This window comes from Sus scrofa, chromosome 12, assembly GCF_000003025.6.
Source record: "Sus scrofa isolate TJ Tabasco breed Duroc chromosome 12, Sscrofa11.1, whole genome shotgun sequence".
NCBI lineage: Eukaryota > Metazoa > Chordata > Mammalia > Artiodactyla > Suidae > Sus > Sus scrofa.
This window is the reverse complement of record NC_010454.4, coordinates 6353486-6370547: the sequence shown is the minus strand read 5'-3', so window position 1 is coordinate 6370547 and position 17062 is coordinate 6353486. Positions and strand designations below refer to the sequence as shown.

Below are 17062 nucleotides of genomic sequence, written 5' to 3'. Positions count from 1 at the left end.
TCTAGGGCCAGTATATCCAAAGCACAGAATGCTTCCTGGTTTTCCTCATCCTGAATTCCCCCCAGGGAGCATTGTCCTTGAGTGACTGCAGTGGCTAATGGCTTGATCCTTGTAGAACTGGCTTGATCCTTGTAGAACTGGAATAGCAGCATCATTTTTCTTGTTACAAAGTATAGTGAACATAAGCCCTGCACAAGTCATGTGTACTGTCTGCTGAAGCATCACAAGATGTAACCATGTAACCACCACTCAGATCAAGGAGTAGAACATGGTTAACAAACCCCGGGAGCTCCTCATGTCCCTTTTAGTCACTCCCCCTCCCTAGACCTGCGAAATAAACACTGCTCTGACTCTTAGTAAGTCATTGTGTTTTGGGCTTGTCCTGCTAGACCAGGAGTAGGCAAACTATGGCTTACAGGCCAAATCTTGTCCACCACCTGTTTCCGCACAACCCACAAGCTCAACATTTTTACATTCTTAAATGGTTTTTAATCATTGTAGGAGTTACCTGGTGGCTCAGTGGGTTAAGGACCTGGCACTGCCACTGATGTTGCTCTGGTTACTGCTGTGGCATGGGTTCGATCCCTGGCCAAAAAACTTCTAAATGCTGTGGGCATAGCCAAAAAAAATAAATAAATAAAAAAAATAAAAAACACTGTAAAAAGTAATATTCTGTGACATGTGAAAATTATGTAAAATAAAAAAAATTATTGGAACACAGTGATGTTCATTTCTTTACATATTAGCCCTGGCTGTTTTCCTGCATTGATGACACAGTTGAGTAGTTGCGACAGAGACCATGCCATCCACAAAGCCCGTAATATTTACCATCTGCCTTTTACTGAAAAAGGTTGTCAACTCCTGCAACAGAGGGTAAGCTCCAGAAAACTGGGACCCAGTCTCATTCACTCTTATATCCCCGAGATTTGCACAGTGCCTGGCACATAATAAATGTTTATAAAGAGTTTGTCTCAATGATCCATTTACTATCCTCTCATGTGGGAGGAAGAGAAGGAGATTCAGGATCAGACACCCCAAAAAGCCCTGTGGGGTTCCCTACCCAGAGGTGGGATGTCTGATGGTTAAGATCAGGGATTCTGGAGTCAGACACACCAGGTTCGAATCTCTCTTCCTCCACTCACTAACTATATGACACTGATAGCTTCATCTCCCTGAGGCTTATTTTTGTAATATGCTTGTGAGGGAAAAATAGTACCTTCTTATAAAAATTAAAGTTAGATAGCAGAGGCAAAAATGTGCCATAAGGTCTGAATAGACATCAGCTATCATCAGCATCATCAAAATTTTCACTTCCAATATACCTCTGTAAATTAGACCTTAGGTCTCGGCAGAGCCCTAGAAGGACTTCATTCACTCCTGCCATCTCCCCTCATTTCTCAAGCCCCACACATTCCCAGCCCACATCCTCAGAAAATCAAGCCTCAAAGTGATGGACTGACTTGTTCCCGGGTGCCTGTGGTACAGTCAAGTCTGGTACCAGGGCCTCCAACCACGGCCCATTCCCCACTCAGCCCCAGGTCAATAACAGTGAGTCACTGGTCGTGTATTAGGATGGTTTTAATCATTAGCCAGGACTGTGCAATGGGGCCTTTTGTGACACTGCATTTTTCACCTGGAGAATCAGCAGTTTGATTAATCGCATTCCCAGACCTTAAGGCCATTTCTGAGTCACTAATGCATTTCAAAAGAGTAGCAATAACGTATAGCAAAGCAGTAGGCTTGAGAGGATGCCAAGTCCACCTCGTTCCAAGACAGCTGCTTGGATCCAAAACTCTGCTCTATCAGTCAGCCTCCCAGCAGGAAACAGATGGAAGGCTCAAAAGGGCTGTGAAGAGAGTTTAATGGAGGAATTTTGTGCAGAGGTGTAGCAGGATTAAGGGGATCTCGAAGCACCCCCAGGCTAGCAACAGGTGGAAGCCACTACAGCCCCCAACCCTGGGGAGCAGAAGAGGGAGCTGTTTGGGACACAGTGAGAGCTGTGGCTATAGAAAAGGGCGCCAGAGACAGGAGCTGTGTCTTTGGGAGAGGAAGGCAGGGTGGAGGAGAGGGAAGTGGATCTAGAGGGGCAAACGGCAGCTTGCTGTTTGCCATTAGAGCCACCTAAGGCCCCATTAGAGATGGGTCGTCCTACAGGACCAGGCTCAAGAGAGTGCCTTCACCTGCCGTCCGAGCCCTCCGCCCATCCTGTTTGGGCATTGAGCCTTCCCATCATCAGGGGTGGGCTGCTCATCACTGAAGAACAAGGTGATTATGTGCTCAGAACAGACTTGCACGTCCTCAACCAGAGATGATTTTTGCCCCCCAGGAGACATCTGGAAATGTCTGCAGACATTTTTGATTGTCACAACTTGGGCTCCGGGAACCTAGTGGATAGAAGCTAGTGACACTGCTAAACATCCTACAGTGCACAGGACAGGCTCTCCAGACAAAGAAGTATCTGGCCAAAATGCCATAATGCCAAGCTTTTTCTTTTCTTTTTTTTAGGGCTGCACCTGTGGCCTATGGAGAGTCCCAGGCTAGGGGTCGAATCTGAGCTACAGCTGCCGGCCTACACCACAGCCACAGCAACGCCAGATCCGAACTGCATCTGCAACCTACACCACAGCTCACGGCAACGCCAGATCCTTAACCCAGTGAGTGAGGCCAGGGATCGAACCTGCAACCTCATGGTTCCTAGTCGAATTCATTTCTGCTACGCCACAACAGAAACTCCATATAGTGCCAAGGTTTTAAACCAGCTGCTCTGGTCCCCCGTCTCTGTTTCTCCCTCAGCCTCCAGCCAGCACAGCCTCCAGCCCCCTCCCAAGTCTGCCCACTTTGGGCTGAATCTCAATGGTGTCCCTGGTTCTCGGCCTCTTCCTCTGGCTGGCATCAGTGGCTCCCTTATATTCCCACCTCGCTCCCAGGCTGCAGACCACCCTTTCACAGACACTTAGCCTTGACTTCCAGCTTTTTTTTTTTTTTTTTTTTTTTTTTTTTTTGTCTTTTTGCCTTTTCTAGGGCCGCTCCCACGGCATCTGGAAGTTCCCAGGCTAGGGGTCAAATTGGAGCTACAGCTGCCAGCCTATGCCACAGCCACTGCAATGCAGGATCCAAGCCACGTCTGTGACCTACACCACAGATCACAGCAACACCGGATTCTTAACCCACTTAGCAAGGCCAGGGATCGAACCCGCAACCTCATGGTTCCTAGTCGGATTCGTTAACACTGCGCCACGACAGGAACTCCGACTTCCAGCTCTTATATCCTTACCGCACCCTCCTTCTGCTCTTTCCTCTCCTAAGGTCATCTGACCTCCAGACCTATTCCCACAACCCCCTCTCTGCCCTTGCTACCCTCCCAGGCATCTCTCCCTCTCAACTGAGGATTCTTCCACCCCTTGTAAACATTACGGAACAAAGCAGACTTCTGGAGATGGCCAAGGTCATGTTCAAAGCTATTTATACCCTTTCTCCCCTGCCTTCCCCTGGAGGGCCCTCCCCACAAAACACACGCTTTGATCTCACAGATGCTGTGGGTCTTGGGAGCTGCTGAGCCAGTGTCTTGAACAGGCTTCCTGGCTGCAAAATAAGGAAGACCTGCCAAAGGTAACTGCTCTCAGTGGTCCCTGGGAAGAGGGGTCCTTAGCAGCCAGAACCTCAAAGGGCACAGGAAGAAGCAGTGGCCAAGTGTGGGGCTTGCTGGCAGCAGGGAGGCCCCAGCCAGGGGCCTGACCCCTCTCTCTCCATGCCCCCTCCCAGCCTGCCCCTACCTCTGGCCTCTCCTTAACCCCACCCCCTACCTCCTTAGTCCTACCAAGGCTCAGGCAGAGAGCAGGGAAGCTCAGTCCCGAGATGAAGCTGGCTGAGATCCAGATTAACCAGAATGCCAGATTAACCTTTATTCCTTTCCTCCAGATATTCCTCAAAACCCAGAAAAGCAAGCAAGACAGCTGACCCCCAGGACCCCCAGCGCGAGCTCCTACCAGCCCAGTGCCTCCACACTCTGGGTGCATCACCAGCAACAGAGCCACACCCACTGGGCAAGGGCCCTCGCCCTCCTGGCCGCAGGGATGGCCAGCAGAAGCAGGAGAGCCGGGGCTGGGCTGGGGGCGGGGGGGAGAGTGGGGTGACTCTCGGGCCCACCCCCTCATTGCAGCCCCACCAGCTCTGTGATGGGAGGCGTCTGCACCAGAAACTCTTCGTAGCGATGGAGGAACAGCCGGAAGCGAGCCAGGTAGGAGTCCTCGTTGTACGGCAGCTGCTTCTCGTGGAGGAACTGGGACACCACGGGCTTCACCTGCCAGAAGGTGGGTGGGAGGAGGGGCCGCTGAGCCAGGACTGTGGGCAGGCCCATCCCCATGGAGACGCTTCCTTTCCCAACCCCAGCTCCCATCGGCTTTGTCCCATGATGCTCTGGGGGAGCTGGGGGTTTGGAGAATTCCCACCTCCCCATTTCCAGCCGGCAAGCGAAAGGGGTGACGTCTCCCCAGCACCCTTCTCTGAGGCTCCAGACTATACGATGGTCCTCCTTGAAGAACTAAACACCGTGGTCCTTTTCACCAAGGACCTATGTTGTGCCCAGCATTTCAGATCCACTTCTTCAGTGCATCCTCAAGGCCTGTCAACGTAAGCACTGCGTAGTCCCATCTTACAGATGAGGAAACTGAGGCTCAGAGCCATGCAGTTAACTTGTCTGGAGTCACATGGCAAAAGCAAGAAACCCAGGTGCCTCCGATCAGAAACCCCCACCGCTGCTTGTACCCTGGGCTGCCCTTCCTGGGAACCCGTGACCCAGCCGGCTGGTCAGAGAACCGTGAAGGCTGCTCCCCCTCCGCCCACAGACAGTTGCTTCATCCAAGCCCCTCCAGCCCCGCCCTCATCTACCTTCAAGCACATGTTGTCAGACAGCCGGGGGAAGAGGTGATGCTCCACATGGCAGCTGATGAGGGAGTGGCCGAACGCCCAGTCCAGCACTGGCAGCCGGGGCAGGTTAAGCACCCCCAGGCTCATCATGTGAATCCGTCGGGGCTTTTTGTCCCGGGAGAACATGGGCAGCCCGATGTGCTGTGACAAGACGCAAGGGTCACCCCTGGGGCAGCCGTAGGCCTCCCCACCTGCCCCAGGCAGCCTCACCTAGCACCCCGGGACCCGGGGTTCGTCTGCCCTCCTCACCTGCCACTGCGGCAGGAGCCGCTAAGGGTATGAGGGAGCTGAGGTTCTCGGCCCAGCTCTCGAGGGACCCTGTCTGTTCCCTATGCAGGCCCATCTCTGGGCCCTTCTCCCCATCCGGGCAGGGAAGGGAGCCTGGGAGCCCCTCGGATCCCGTGGTGCTCTAAGCCCACCACTGTCCACCGCTGTCTCTCACATCCCTATGCCTTCTCTTCACCCTGAAGTGGCCCTTCTCTGATCTCTCAATCAAAATCTCACTCATGGTTCAAGATCAAGTTTGCGCCTCCTCGTGGATATTTTTTTTTTTTTTTTTTTTTTTTTTTACTTAGCAAGTATTATAAATGCCTCCTCTGCCAGGCATGTCGTCCACTCTAGCAGGTCAGGCAGAATGGCTCCAGCTATGAGATTGTGTCACGGGATTCAGTCGTTAACGGCAGTGTGGTAAGGGCAGGGATGGTCACGTGCGGGCTGCTTTAACCTGGCATCTTCACTGGTCCAGGGAGCAGGGAGGCGTCCATCCCTATGGAAACGGCCCCAGAACTGAAGACCTCTCTGCACCTGCCTCACCGCATGCGCGCTGGGGCCTCTGTGTGCTGCACTTCCCTTGGGCTGACCACAGTAGGAGCCCTGAGGGCAGGGGCTGGGGGCCGACGCACTCATGTCCCCACAGAGTTTAACAAGTAACCTATGCAGAGAAGGTTCTTAACAAGTCTCCGATCCGTGGGTGATCGGCAGCCAGCGCTGAAGAGCAGCCAACACCTTACCTGGGACAAACACTCTGTGATGACCCACAGAGGGCGGGGGAGAGGGGTGGGGGAAGGGGGGTTTCTCAGGTGGCCTCTCTCTCCCCACCACCTGAGTCCAGCCTGCCGCCAGGCACCCTGGAGAGTGGTCCCCGTGGCCCCCCAGCGCCCAGGGTCGGGGAGGCCTCACCTGGAAGATGTTGACGTGGAGGTAAGGGTGGGCCAGCAGGGATCTGGTGATGAGCATGCAGGCCAGGGCCGAGCCGGGGCTCTGGAAGCCAGACACGTTGAGAAGGACCCAGTAGTGAGAGTAAAGGCCCAGGGAAATCAGGCCCAGGGTCCGCAGAGCCGTCTTGAGCTCCACCTCTCTCAGCCGCTCTGGAAAGGGCCAGAAATAGAGGCAAGGGTCTAGGTTCCGATCCAACAGAAGCGGCTCCTTACTGGCTCAAACTAGGGTGACCTAGGTCTTCAGCGCATCCACACACAGCCTCCAAAAGTAGGTTCACCCATTTTACGGATGAGAAAACAGAGCATTAAACCACCTGACCAAGGTCACTCTGAGAGTGGTGGCCTGGGGTCTGAACCCAGGGCTAGCCGCCTCCTAGCCCCTGCTCCTTCCACCAGATGACATGACTCCTAGAATAGTAACAATTATAACATGCAGGAGTTCCCGTCAGGGCACAGCGGAAATGAATCTGACTAGGAACCATGAGGTTGCGGGTTCGATCCCTGGCCTTGCTCAGTGGGTTAAGGATTCGGCGTTGCTGTGAGCTGTGGTGTAGGTTGCAGATGCAGCTCGGGTCTGGCATTGCTGTGGCTCTGGCGTAGGCCGGCAGCTGTAGCTCCGATTCAACCCCTAGCCTGGGAACCTCCATAGGCCACAGGTGCAGCCCTCAAAAGACAAAAGACCAAAAAAAAAAAAAAAAATTATAACACGCAATAGCGTATGAGGCATATACAAAGCATTTTTACATCCATGGCCTCATTATTCTTTCACGTCATTCTTGAAGGGCAGGTAAGAACCTGAGGTTCAGAGAGGTTAAGTTATCTGCCCTGCAGCCACCAGCCAGGAAGGAGCAAAGCCAGACTTGGTCCCAGGTCCAAGGTTCTTTCTACCCTGCCTGGCTGTCTCAGAAAGTTTCTGCCTGGGAGCTCCCGTTGTGGCTCGGCAGGTTAAGGACCCAGCTAGTATCCATGAGGATGTGGGTTTGATCCCTGACCTCGCTCAGTGGGTTAAGGATCCCGAGTTGTGGAGAGCCATGGGGTAGGTCACCGATGCGGTTCGGATCCCGAGTTGCTGTGACTTTGACCCCTAGCCGGGGAACTTCCATATGCCCATGGGTACGGCCCTAAAAAAGAAAAAAGAAAGAAAGGGAAAAAAAAAAAAAAAAAAGGAAAGTTTCTGTCTGGTTTAAACTCAGGGCTTCTTACTTCCTCCATGAAGCCTCCACGAAGCCAGGAGAGAAAGGAAAAAAAGCGTCAGGCAGGGTGCAGCCCCGGCGAACTCACCAACAGCCACCAGCGGGGTTAAGACGGGGATCAGGAGAGGCGCGAGGAACATGTAGACATAGCGGTTGAGGCAAGGCAGCCGCCACGTGCTGGAGTCCCCCAGGCCCAGCACGTTGGTGTAGGCATGATGCATCTTGACGTGTCCATACTTGGCGTACTCTGCAGTGAAGGATGTGCAAACCTAGACGGGGGAGCCAGAAAGGGCGCTGGCGTCCGCAGCAGGCACAGGCCAGCCAAGCAGGACCTCTGGAGCCTTGAGGATGCCCTCCTGGCCCAGATCCTGCACTTCCGGGGCCTTCCTGCCTTACACCCCCAGCTCATCAGCCTTGAATGTCAACGCTCAGGGATCCCTGACCATGGAGTGACAACCAGTGAAAGCGACTGTGTCCACTGGGTGTGAGGCTGCACAGCATTTGGGGGCAGGAGGCCAGCCCCCCATAATTGCAGCCCGAGAGCCTGAGAAGGTTGCCAGAGGTTGGACGCACTGCAGGTAAAACTCCTGGCATCCGAGGGCAGTTATTTTGCGTGTGTTGACCTTGGAGATATCTGTGCTTTCATAACACTGCTTTGCACTCTGAGCCCACAGCAGTGAGGGGAGGGGTGCAGGAGGGGCCTGGGAGCAAAGGGAGGCCATCTCCTAAACTGTCCACGATGGTGACACCAGAGGGAGGGTGCCCCAGTGGGGACCGAGAGTTGACTTCTTCCTAGGGGTGACTCTTCTTTGGCATGACCCCATGATGGATGCTCTGAAGCTGGTAGCAGCAACAGCAGCTCTCTGACTCCTAGAAGAGCAATCATTCTGAATGTAAGAGAGGCGCTAAGGTGTTTCTCATGCAGATAGATGCAAATGAGCATGCAGACGTCAGCCCCTTCCAAGGTTTTATCCAAGCCAGAAGATTTTTGCTAATTTTATTGAAGATGCTGCCTGCCTGTTTCCAGGAGGATGTGAAAGCTTTCCCAGTGCTAGTCACTGAGAGACCCATAAACACAGCAGAATAGGAGCTCCGGTCATGGCGCAGCAGAAATGAATCCAACTAGGAACCATGAGGTTGCAGGTTCGATCCCTGGCCTCGCTCAGTGGGTTAAAGATCCGGCGTTGCCATGAGCTGTGGTGTAGGTCACAGACGTGGCTGGGATCCCGCAGTGCTGTGGCTGGGGCATAGACTGGCAGCTACAGCTCTGGTTAGACCCCTAGGCTGGGAACCTTCATATGCCACGGGTGTGGCCCTAAAAAGAAAATAAAAATAAAAAGACAGGAGTTCCCGTCGTGGCGCAGTGGTTAATGAATCCGACTAAGAACCATAAGGTTGAGGGTTCGGTCCCTGCCCTTGCTCAGTGGGTTAACAATCCGGTGTTGCTGTGAGCTGTGGTGTAGGTTGCAGATGCGGCTCGGATCCCGCGTTGCTGTGGCTCTGGCGTAGGCCGGTGGCTACAGCTCCGATTAGACCCCTAGCCTGGGAACCTCCATATGCCGAAGGAGCGGCCCAAGAAATAGCAAAAAGACAAAAAAAATAAATAAATAAAAAGACAACAGAACACTGCACTTGACGCATGTGACTTGTTCATCTTCCAAGCTTCAGGGGGTTCGTGGTATTACCCAAGGCTGATAAAAACAGAATCTGAGCTAGAGGCCACGTGACCACCCCAGGTCCCTTGGCAAAGCAGGTGGCAGAGGTGGGGATTTGAACCCAGGTCCCATTCACGATAAGCCATAGTCCTCTGGGATGAGCCACTTATTGCAAAGAGCATGATCCAGGCTCGAGGTCCAGACAGCAGAGGCAAAACCAGGAAAAGGACAGAAGGGACTCTGTCTTCCCACTGCCTGCAGAGGCGCTCTCCTTGGAATGAAATGAGGCTGAGATGGAGGCTATGATGTCACAACCACCGTTTTTTGTTTTTTTGTCTTTTTAGGGCCGCACCCACAGCATATGGAAGCTCCCAGGCTAGGGGTCAAGTTGGAGCTGCAGCTGCCGGCCTACACCACAGCCACAGCAACACAGGATCCGAGCTGTGTCTGGGAACCACATCACAGCTCACGGCAACACTGGATCCTTAACCCAATGAGCAAGGCCAGGGAGCGAACCCGCGTCCTCGTGGATACTAGTCAGGTTCCTTAACCACTGAGCCGCAACGGGAACTCCACAACCGCAGTTTTACAACAGACACGGGAGGATATGTCAAACCAACGCTGTACAGGCCCCTCTGAAGGCAGAGGACGGGCAGGTAAATGCTGACTAAGCAACAGTGTGGCTGTGGCAGCCACAAAAACAGGAGAAGCACTTTGCTCTCAGATGATGTAACCCACCCAGGGGTGGCTTTGCTCTCATTTTTTTTTTTCCTTCTTTCTTGGACGCCCACAGCATGTGGAGTTCCCGCGCCAGGGATTAGATCTGAGCCAAGGTTGCAACCTAAGCCGCAGCTGTGGCAACGCGAGATCCTTAACCCACTGTGCTGGGCTGGGGATCAAACCTGCGTCCCAGTGCTCCCAAGACACTGGCATTTGGGCTCGCACCACAGCAGGAACACCTGCTTTCAGTTTCTGTAAACTTACTGAGGTACAGAAGCTGGGTGGGTGACCTGTCAATTAAAGTGACATCTCTTCTGGGAGTTCCTGTCGTGGCTCAGAAGAAATGAACCCATGAGGACTCAGGTTTGATCCCCGGCTTTGGTCAGTGGGTTAAGGATCCGGTGTTACCATGAGCTTTGGTGTAGGTGGCAGATTTGGCTTGGATCCCGAGTTGCTGTGGTGTAGGCTGGCAGCTGCAGCTCCCATTCGACCCCTAGCCTGGGAACTTCCATATGCCACAGGTGCAGCCTTAAAAGACCAAAAAAAAAAAAAGAATATCAGATAAACAACCAATTAATTTTCGTAGAGCACATCCCCAATACTGCCTGCATTCGCTGTTTGAAGTTCAAAATTCACAGGGATTCCTGGATTTTTATTCACTACATCTGGCAGTCATTCTCAGCCAAGAACATGAGTCCCTGGGTTCTAGTCCCTGGGTGATACAGTGCTGTGTTGGCACCTTAGCCTTTTTTTTTTAGGGCCGCACCTGCAGTGTTTGAAAGTTCCCAGGCTGGGGTTCCAATCGGAGCTGTAGCCACCAGCCTACCCCACAGCCACAGCAACGCAGGATCCGAGCTGTGTCTGTGACCTACACCACAGCTCACAGCAACACCAGATCCTTAACCCACTGAGAAAGGCCAAGGATCGAACCTGCAACCTCATGGTTCCTAATTGGATTCATTTCCGCTGCACCACGACACAGGAACTCCTGCTTTTTGTTGTTGTTGGCGCCTTTGGATGAGGGAGTGACCACGGTGAGGGCCAAAGCTAGGGCCTTGCACGTAGGTCTTCTCGCCCCTTTTCTCCAGAGTCGCCATGAGATTCCAGTGACTCCAGATTTCTTTCCTTTTTTTTTTTTTTGGTCATTCCTGGGGCATGTGGAAATTCCCAGACCAGGGATCGAACCTGCACCACAGCAGTAACAGAGCCACAGCAGTGACAAAGCCAGCCACAAGGGAACTCCAAGCGACCCCAGATTTCTGTGGGTCCCTCATGCACTAAGTTCCTGTATCCAGGCCTCTCTCTGTACATCTGCTCAGCCTGAAACCACCTTCCCGTTTCTGGGCCTGGCCAGCCTGGCCTGGCAGGTCTCCTCCTGCACCCTCTCTGCAAGGGTCCTCAGCCTTAGCACGATGACATTTGGGGCTGGGTCATGCCGTGTTCTGAAGGGTCGCCCTGCGTGCATAGGTTTAGCAGCCACCCTGGCCTCTACCCGCTAGATGCCAGGAGCATGTGCACACATGTACACATGCACAGACACACCCCAGTCAGGACAGCCAAAAACCTCTGCACACGTTGTCCGTGTCCCTGCCATCCCTGCCACGCCGCCCCCTCTCTGCACTCCCGCAGCCTTCACGCCACCTGGGCCGGTGGAGGCCCCCCCCAGGTAATAATAGCTTTGACCTCAAAGGGAGGTATGACTATTAAACGAGGTAATTCACATGAATTATGCAGAGTAAGCGCCCCATAAGGAGCACGTGGTATAGTCAGGATTTTTATCATTATTATTATTATTTTGCTTTTTAGGGCTGCACCCGTGGCATATGGAGGTTCCCAGGCTAGGGGTCGAATCAGAGCTGCCGGCCTCCACCACCATCACAGCCACTTGGGATCCGAGCAGCATCTGCACCCTACACCACAGCTCATGGCCACGCCGGATCCTTAACCCACTGATTGAGGCCAGGGATCAAAGCGGCGTCTTCATGGATCTTAGTCGGGTTCATTACCACTGAGCCACAATGGGAACTCCCTAAATACTATTTTTTAAATTAAAACATTTAAGAGGAGGACATCCTCAGATGACCACCCCTCGGGTTTGCTGGAGCCAAAGGTCGCAGACGGCCCCGAGGATCCTGGCCGCACTGAAGTCACAGGAAGAGAACATTCGAGCATCACGACATGGCTGGGGGTTCTCTGTTTCCACCACCACCGCGGGGGACTTGGATGAAGGGGCCCGCCTTCCCCAGGGGGACACCCCTCCCCCAGGGCAGAGCCAGCCTGTGCTCCGTGGGGACCAGCTGCGACTCTGCCCCCACAGCACAAAGCTGACTTTAGAAGGAGGGTTCCGAGCGGAGACCGACCCAGTGGAGCTTAGGCACTGGCACGGCCTGTTCCCTCCCACTCAGAGAAGCATCTCGATAGTGAGCGACTCCCAGGGAAGTCCCTACAGCCCTCTTGACCGTGAGCGTTTATCCGTCCCAAGCTTCAGGACCTCCTGCACGGTGGCTGGCCCCCCACATTCCTGCAGCCCTTCCCTGGCCATGCCTGAGAATATAACCGGGGGGTCCCTGTGACCGAGCCCAAGACATGGAGAGACAGGCCAGGGTGACCAGTGGGCAGAGAGTCAGTGGGACAGAGAGTAGGGGGAATGGAATATTCTCAGGCAGACGGGACACGGGTCTTAGAGGAAGTTCATCCTGGTACGGGGGGCGGGGGGGGTGATTGTGGATACTTCAGTGGAGAAACACAACAGTCCAGATGTCAGCTTCCCCCTCCATCCTGCCCGTCCTTCCCTGCAGAGCCAGTGGGTCAGAGAGAGGGAGGGCCTGTCCTGCCCCCAGCTCTTGCCCGCAGAGCTTGAGACAAACCAGACAAAAGCTAGATGCCCCAGTGACACTCAGCTGACACCCGGCTGCGACTAGGGGACCGGATTCTTCTACAGATGGTGCCTCCTGAGGGTCATGGTTTGGGAAGAGCACAGGGACCCACGGGAGGAGGGCCGGAGAGGGACAACAGGACGTGGCAGAGGGGGAGAGTCGGGATCCGGGGGGGCCCAGGTCATCCGCTGTGATCCTGGGCAGCAAGAGCTGGTGGTTTGTGGGACACAAAGGACACGTGGTGGTCCAGGGTCTCAACAAACAGTCCCCTCAACACACACACACACACACACACACACACCACTATTGAGCTTTGCATAAGTTGGTCAGCCTTTCAGTTAAAAATAAGCAATAGGCGTTTCTACTGTGGCGCAGTGGGTTCAGAATCCGACTGCAGCAGCTCCAGTGGCTGTGAAGGCGCGAGTTCGATCCCTAGCCCGGCACAGAGGGTTAACAGCAGATCCAGCGTTGCTGCACCGGCCGCTCGGATTCAATCCCTGGCCTGGGAATTTCCATATTTGGCAAGTGTGGCCATAAAAAACCAAAAGCAAAACAAAACAGAACAAACAACAACAAAACCCACTAAACCCTTTCCCTGCAGCTGACTGGGCGGTCCCTCCAGAGGAAAAAAAGGGAAATTACTACTCGGGCAAACATGGAAGAATCAGGCCCAGGGCCCTAAAGGAAGATCTACGAGGTCTTGTTTAACCCTCACGCTGGCTTCATGGGGGAGTAACGTTATCATTCTCACTGTGTTACGCCAGGGAACTAGCGCTTAGATGCTGAGTTGAGTAATATGCCAAGGTCAGGCAGCCAGGGTGTCCAAAGGCGGCACCCCGACACTGTCCCCTGCCTGGCCCATGCGACCAAGGCCTCCACTCCCCCCACCCACGCCAGCGGGCTGAGGAGGGGGAGCCATCCCCCCCTTCCCACCAGGAGCTGGATCCTCCCCAGCGGGTGGCCAGAGGCGGAAAATCAGAGGCCTCCCGCTCAGGTTAATCTCCTACCCACATGGGACCTGCCCTGCAATGGACTGCAGCATACCAGCCACTGTCACAAGGCCACCGAGGTGGGAGCCGAGCCTCCCCCACTACGCCAGGGCTCTCTGGCCTCCAAGCTGTGACCCTCCATCAGCCCGCTCTCCCCTGGACCTTGTCCCCATGTCACCTCCGGGGTCATCAACAAATATTGAGTCCAGCCCTGTGCAGGAGCTAGAGACAAAGGGGCAAAGATGAAGCCACTGCCCCAGGGCTCATGGGGACAAGATGGTGTGCACCCCCAGCTGCCTGGGTCCCTCGGGTGGTTCTGCTGGAGTGCCCCAGCTGAGGAGTCTGGGAAGACTTCTCGGTGGAGGCGTCCTCAGCTCCCCGCCTTCGCTCAGCACCCACAATAGGTACTGTGTTCCCCAGGACTCTGGGCCCAGGGTATCGGATTCACCTGGGCAGCTTGGTAAACGGAGTGAGAAGCAGTCAAGCCAGGGCCACCGGCCCTTCAGCTTCACACTGAAGTTTGAGAAGCACTGGGCCATGTCTGTACAGTGGACTCCCCAGCAGGCAGTCAGTGCAGAGCCCACAACACCTCCTCCTTCTCAGCTGCCCCGTCTCCTGGGACTCAGCACAGCTTTGACAAATCCAAGCAAAGGTAACCCTTCCTCTCGTGTCCCCACGTGACTGTACCACTGCCCGGTCTCTCCCCTGCCTGTGATTACAAACTGGGGGACTGGCACCAGGATTGGGCTTGTATCTCTGAATCTGGCTGGGACCAGGGCCCAGGGCCCTGTGGGAAGGAGAGGGTGTTTTTGTTTGTTTGTTTTTGTATTTTTAGGGTCACACTCGCAGCATATAGAGGTTCCCAGGCTAGGGGTCTAATCAGAGCTATAGCTGCTGGCCCATACCACAGCCACAGCAACACCAGATCCAGCCACGTCTATGACCTACACTACAGCTCATGGCAACGCCGGATCCTTACCTGTGAGCGAGGCCAGGGATCGAACCTGCGACCTCAGGGTTCCTAGTCGGATCCCTTTCCACTGTGCCACAAGGGGAATGCCAAGGTCTTGAAATCGACCTTGAGAACTTAAGAAATGTGTGCAGGTGAAGAGGAGGTGACAAGGCGAAATGAGGGCAAGGAGAGCCCTGGGGGGCCATGTCTCCTCTCACCCAACTCAGATAATTTTTTTTTCTTCTTTTTTGGCTGCCCTGAGGCATATGGAAGTTCCTGGGCCAGGGATCAGATCTGAGCCTCCGCTGCAACCTACTAGCTGCAGCTGTAGCAACGCTAGATCCTTCCACCCACTGTGCCGGGCCAGGGATTGAACCTATGTCCTGGCGCTGCAGAGACACCAATCCTGCCTTGCTGCAGCGGGAACTCTGAATGTGGTATAATTTTACAAAATGTCGTGTGTGTGTGTGTGTATGCAGTTATGTAAATTTTTATAAAGCTGTGTGACATTATTAAAAGTGAATAATTGAGGCAATTGGTCATGGTAACCACTCCCTGGCAGAAAAGGGCTCTTTCTGGTACCATCTTTCATGTTTGTTCATAAGGGAGCTGAGGGCCATGGGAGGGGGAGGGAGTGGGGGAGGGCCTTCCTTTTGGTTCATAAGGGAACTGAGAGGCCTGAGGTGGGTCCAGAGAGAAGGACAACCTGGCCAGAAACCTTCACCTTCCTGATCGTGTCCGGAAGTCAAGGCAGAACGGGGAGGAGGGGGCGGGAGAAGTGGGGGGCAGCAAGGATCCTTCCTGGTACAGACCTGGGGAAGCAGCGGCCTTCTCAGCATGGCTCGGCCGGGTCAGGTGTTGGGAGGAGGCGGGGAGGGGTGTCACAGAGCTGGGATGCTGTGACACCAGGCCCCTGTGCCCGCTGCCCTTTGGTCCATGGTTCACATCCTAAACCCTGACTGCAAAACCAGGAGGCCTCAGAGGGTGTAGCCAGGGCACTCTACTGCCCTTGACCCAGTACTGCAAAGAGGTGAGCCAGCGCCTCCCAGGAGAAATGGGTGACCAGGCTGCGTGGGCCACCACAGGTAAATTGCTGACTTTCCTCACACAGCCCTTTCCAGGACCTGGGGACATGCACACGCACACACAGGCACGCACACACTGGAGTACCTGCTGCACGCCTGGGCCCACATACCAACAGCTGCAGCTGCCCTCGAGGGCACACACGTGGACTCTCACGCAGAACACAGACGGTGCACACACAATACCCACGGCTGCTCCCACGCCGGCCCAGCCTCACCTCCACAAAGAAAAGCATCCAGATCTTGCTCCAGCGTTTAGACTCGGTGAGGGCGCCGTGAGTAGCCAGGTGGCTGCCCTTGACAGTGAGCGTGTAGTGGCACACACCCAGGACCGTGATGCCCAGGGCAAAGACCAGGAGGTTCTCGGAGCGCAGGCACAGGAACCCTGTGTGGAGAAAGGAGAGCTGGGTGGGGACAGTCAGGGCAGGGTCTTTCTCTGGCTCTTGAAGATCTGGGCCCAAACACTCCAACTCCCACTCCTGGGAGCCCAGGCCAAGTGGGCCCAGCCTGGGGACTGCCACAGTGGTGAGGCAGGTCCCGCTGTGGCCTGTCGGGGAGGGGCTGGCTCTCCCCATAGGATCTGGGACAAAACAGAGCCCCACTGACTCACCAAAGAGTCGCTGGGAGGCCTGATTCTGTGCCCCAGCCAGAGGAGGGATGAGGGAGGGGCACGTGGGGAGGGGTCCAGATCAGGAGAGGCCCAGGGGAAGCTCTCATCCTCCCTCTCAGTCCCCTCACACATACCCCAGCCCCACCTGGGGTCCCCAAGCAGCATTCTCTCCTCCCCAGGCCACCTCCTCCCTCCCCGCCTCTCCTGACTTGGCTCAACTTCCTCCTCCACTGCCCTTCATGCCATTCGGGCTCCGCTGGGAACACAAGACAGGACATCCCAGACTTTCGGGGTTGGAGTGTCCCGGGGTCCCGGCAAGCGCTGTGTTACGGAGACGCGGCCCCGCCCAGCCCTGTCCATCACCCGCCCCCGCCCCCCACCCCAGCCGGGCCCCTTATCGCCCTGTCCCCGCGTCCCTCACCAGGCGGCAAGGCAAGAAGGCTGAGCGCAAGGATGGCGCAGTCCACGCCGTGGCGCTCCCACCAGGAGCTCGCCCTCACCACGTCCTGGACCCGCGCCTCCAGCTCGCCCAGCAGGGCCTCGGCCCCGCGGCTCCCCGCAGGCGCGTCCCCCGCCGCCTCCATGGGCACCCGCGGAGGACGAGGAGCACCCGGAGCGGCGGCGGCGGCGCCGGGCGAGGCGCGGAGCGCGCGCGCGCGCGCGGGGGCGGGCGGGGCGGAGTCACGCGCGCGGCTGGGGACACCCGCCCCCTGTGTCACGGTACGTGCCGGGCACCTGGGCTCCCTCTGCCGCGCGCGGTGGCAACCTGGCCCGACCTGGCCCGGCCCGGTCCGGGGCTACCCTCCTGGCGGCCGGGGACCAGAACCGCCGCAGGAGCTGCG

General features: G+C 55.6%; 1 protein-coding gene across 2 annotated transcripts; it reads right to left on the bottom strand.

Moving 5' to 3' along the window:
- FADS6 (fatty acid desaturase 6) lies at positions 1561–16832 on the bottom strand. Of its 2 annotated transcripts, none has more exons than XM_021066101.1 (6): positions 16366–16527; positions 15829–15995; positions 7425–7605; positions 6106–6293; positions 4888–5067; positions 1561–4300 (listed from the first exon to the last, which is right to left on the bottom strand). In XM_021066101.1, the coding sequence occupies exons 1-6, from the start codon at positions 16496–16498 to the stop codon at positions 4151–4153; spliced, it is 999 nt and encodes a 332-aa protein (XP_020921760.1). In that variant the 5' UTR covers positions 16499–16527; the 3' UTR covers positions 1561–4150.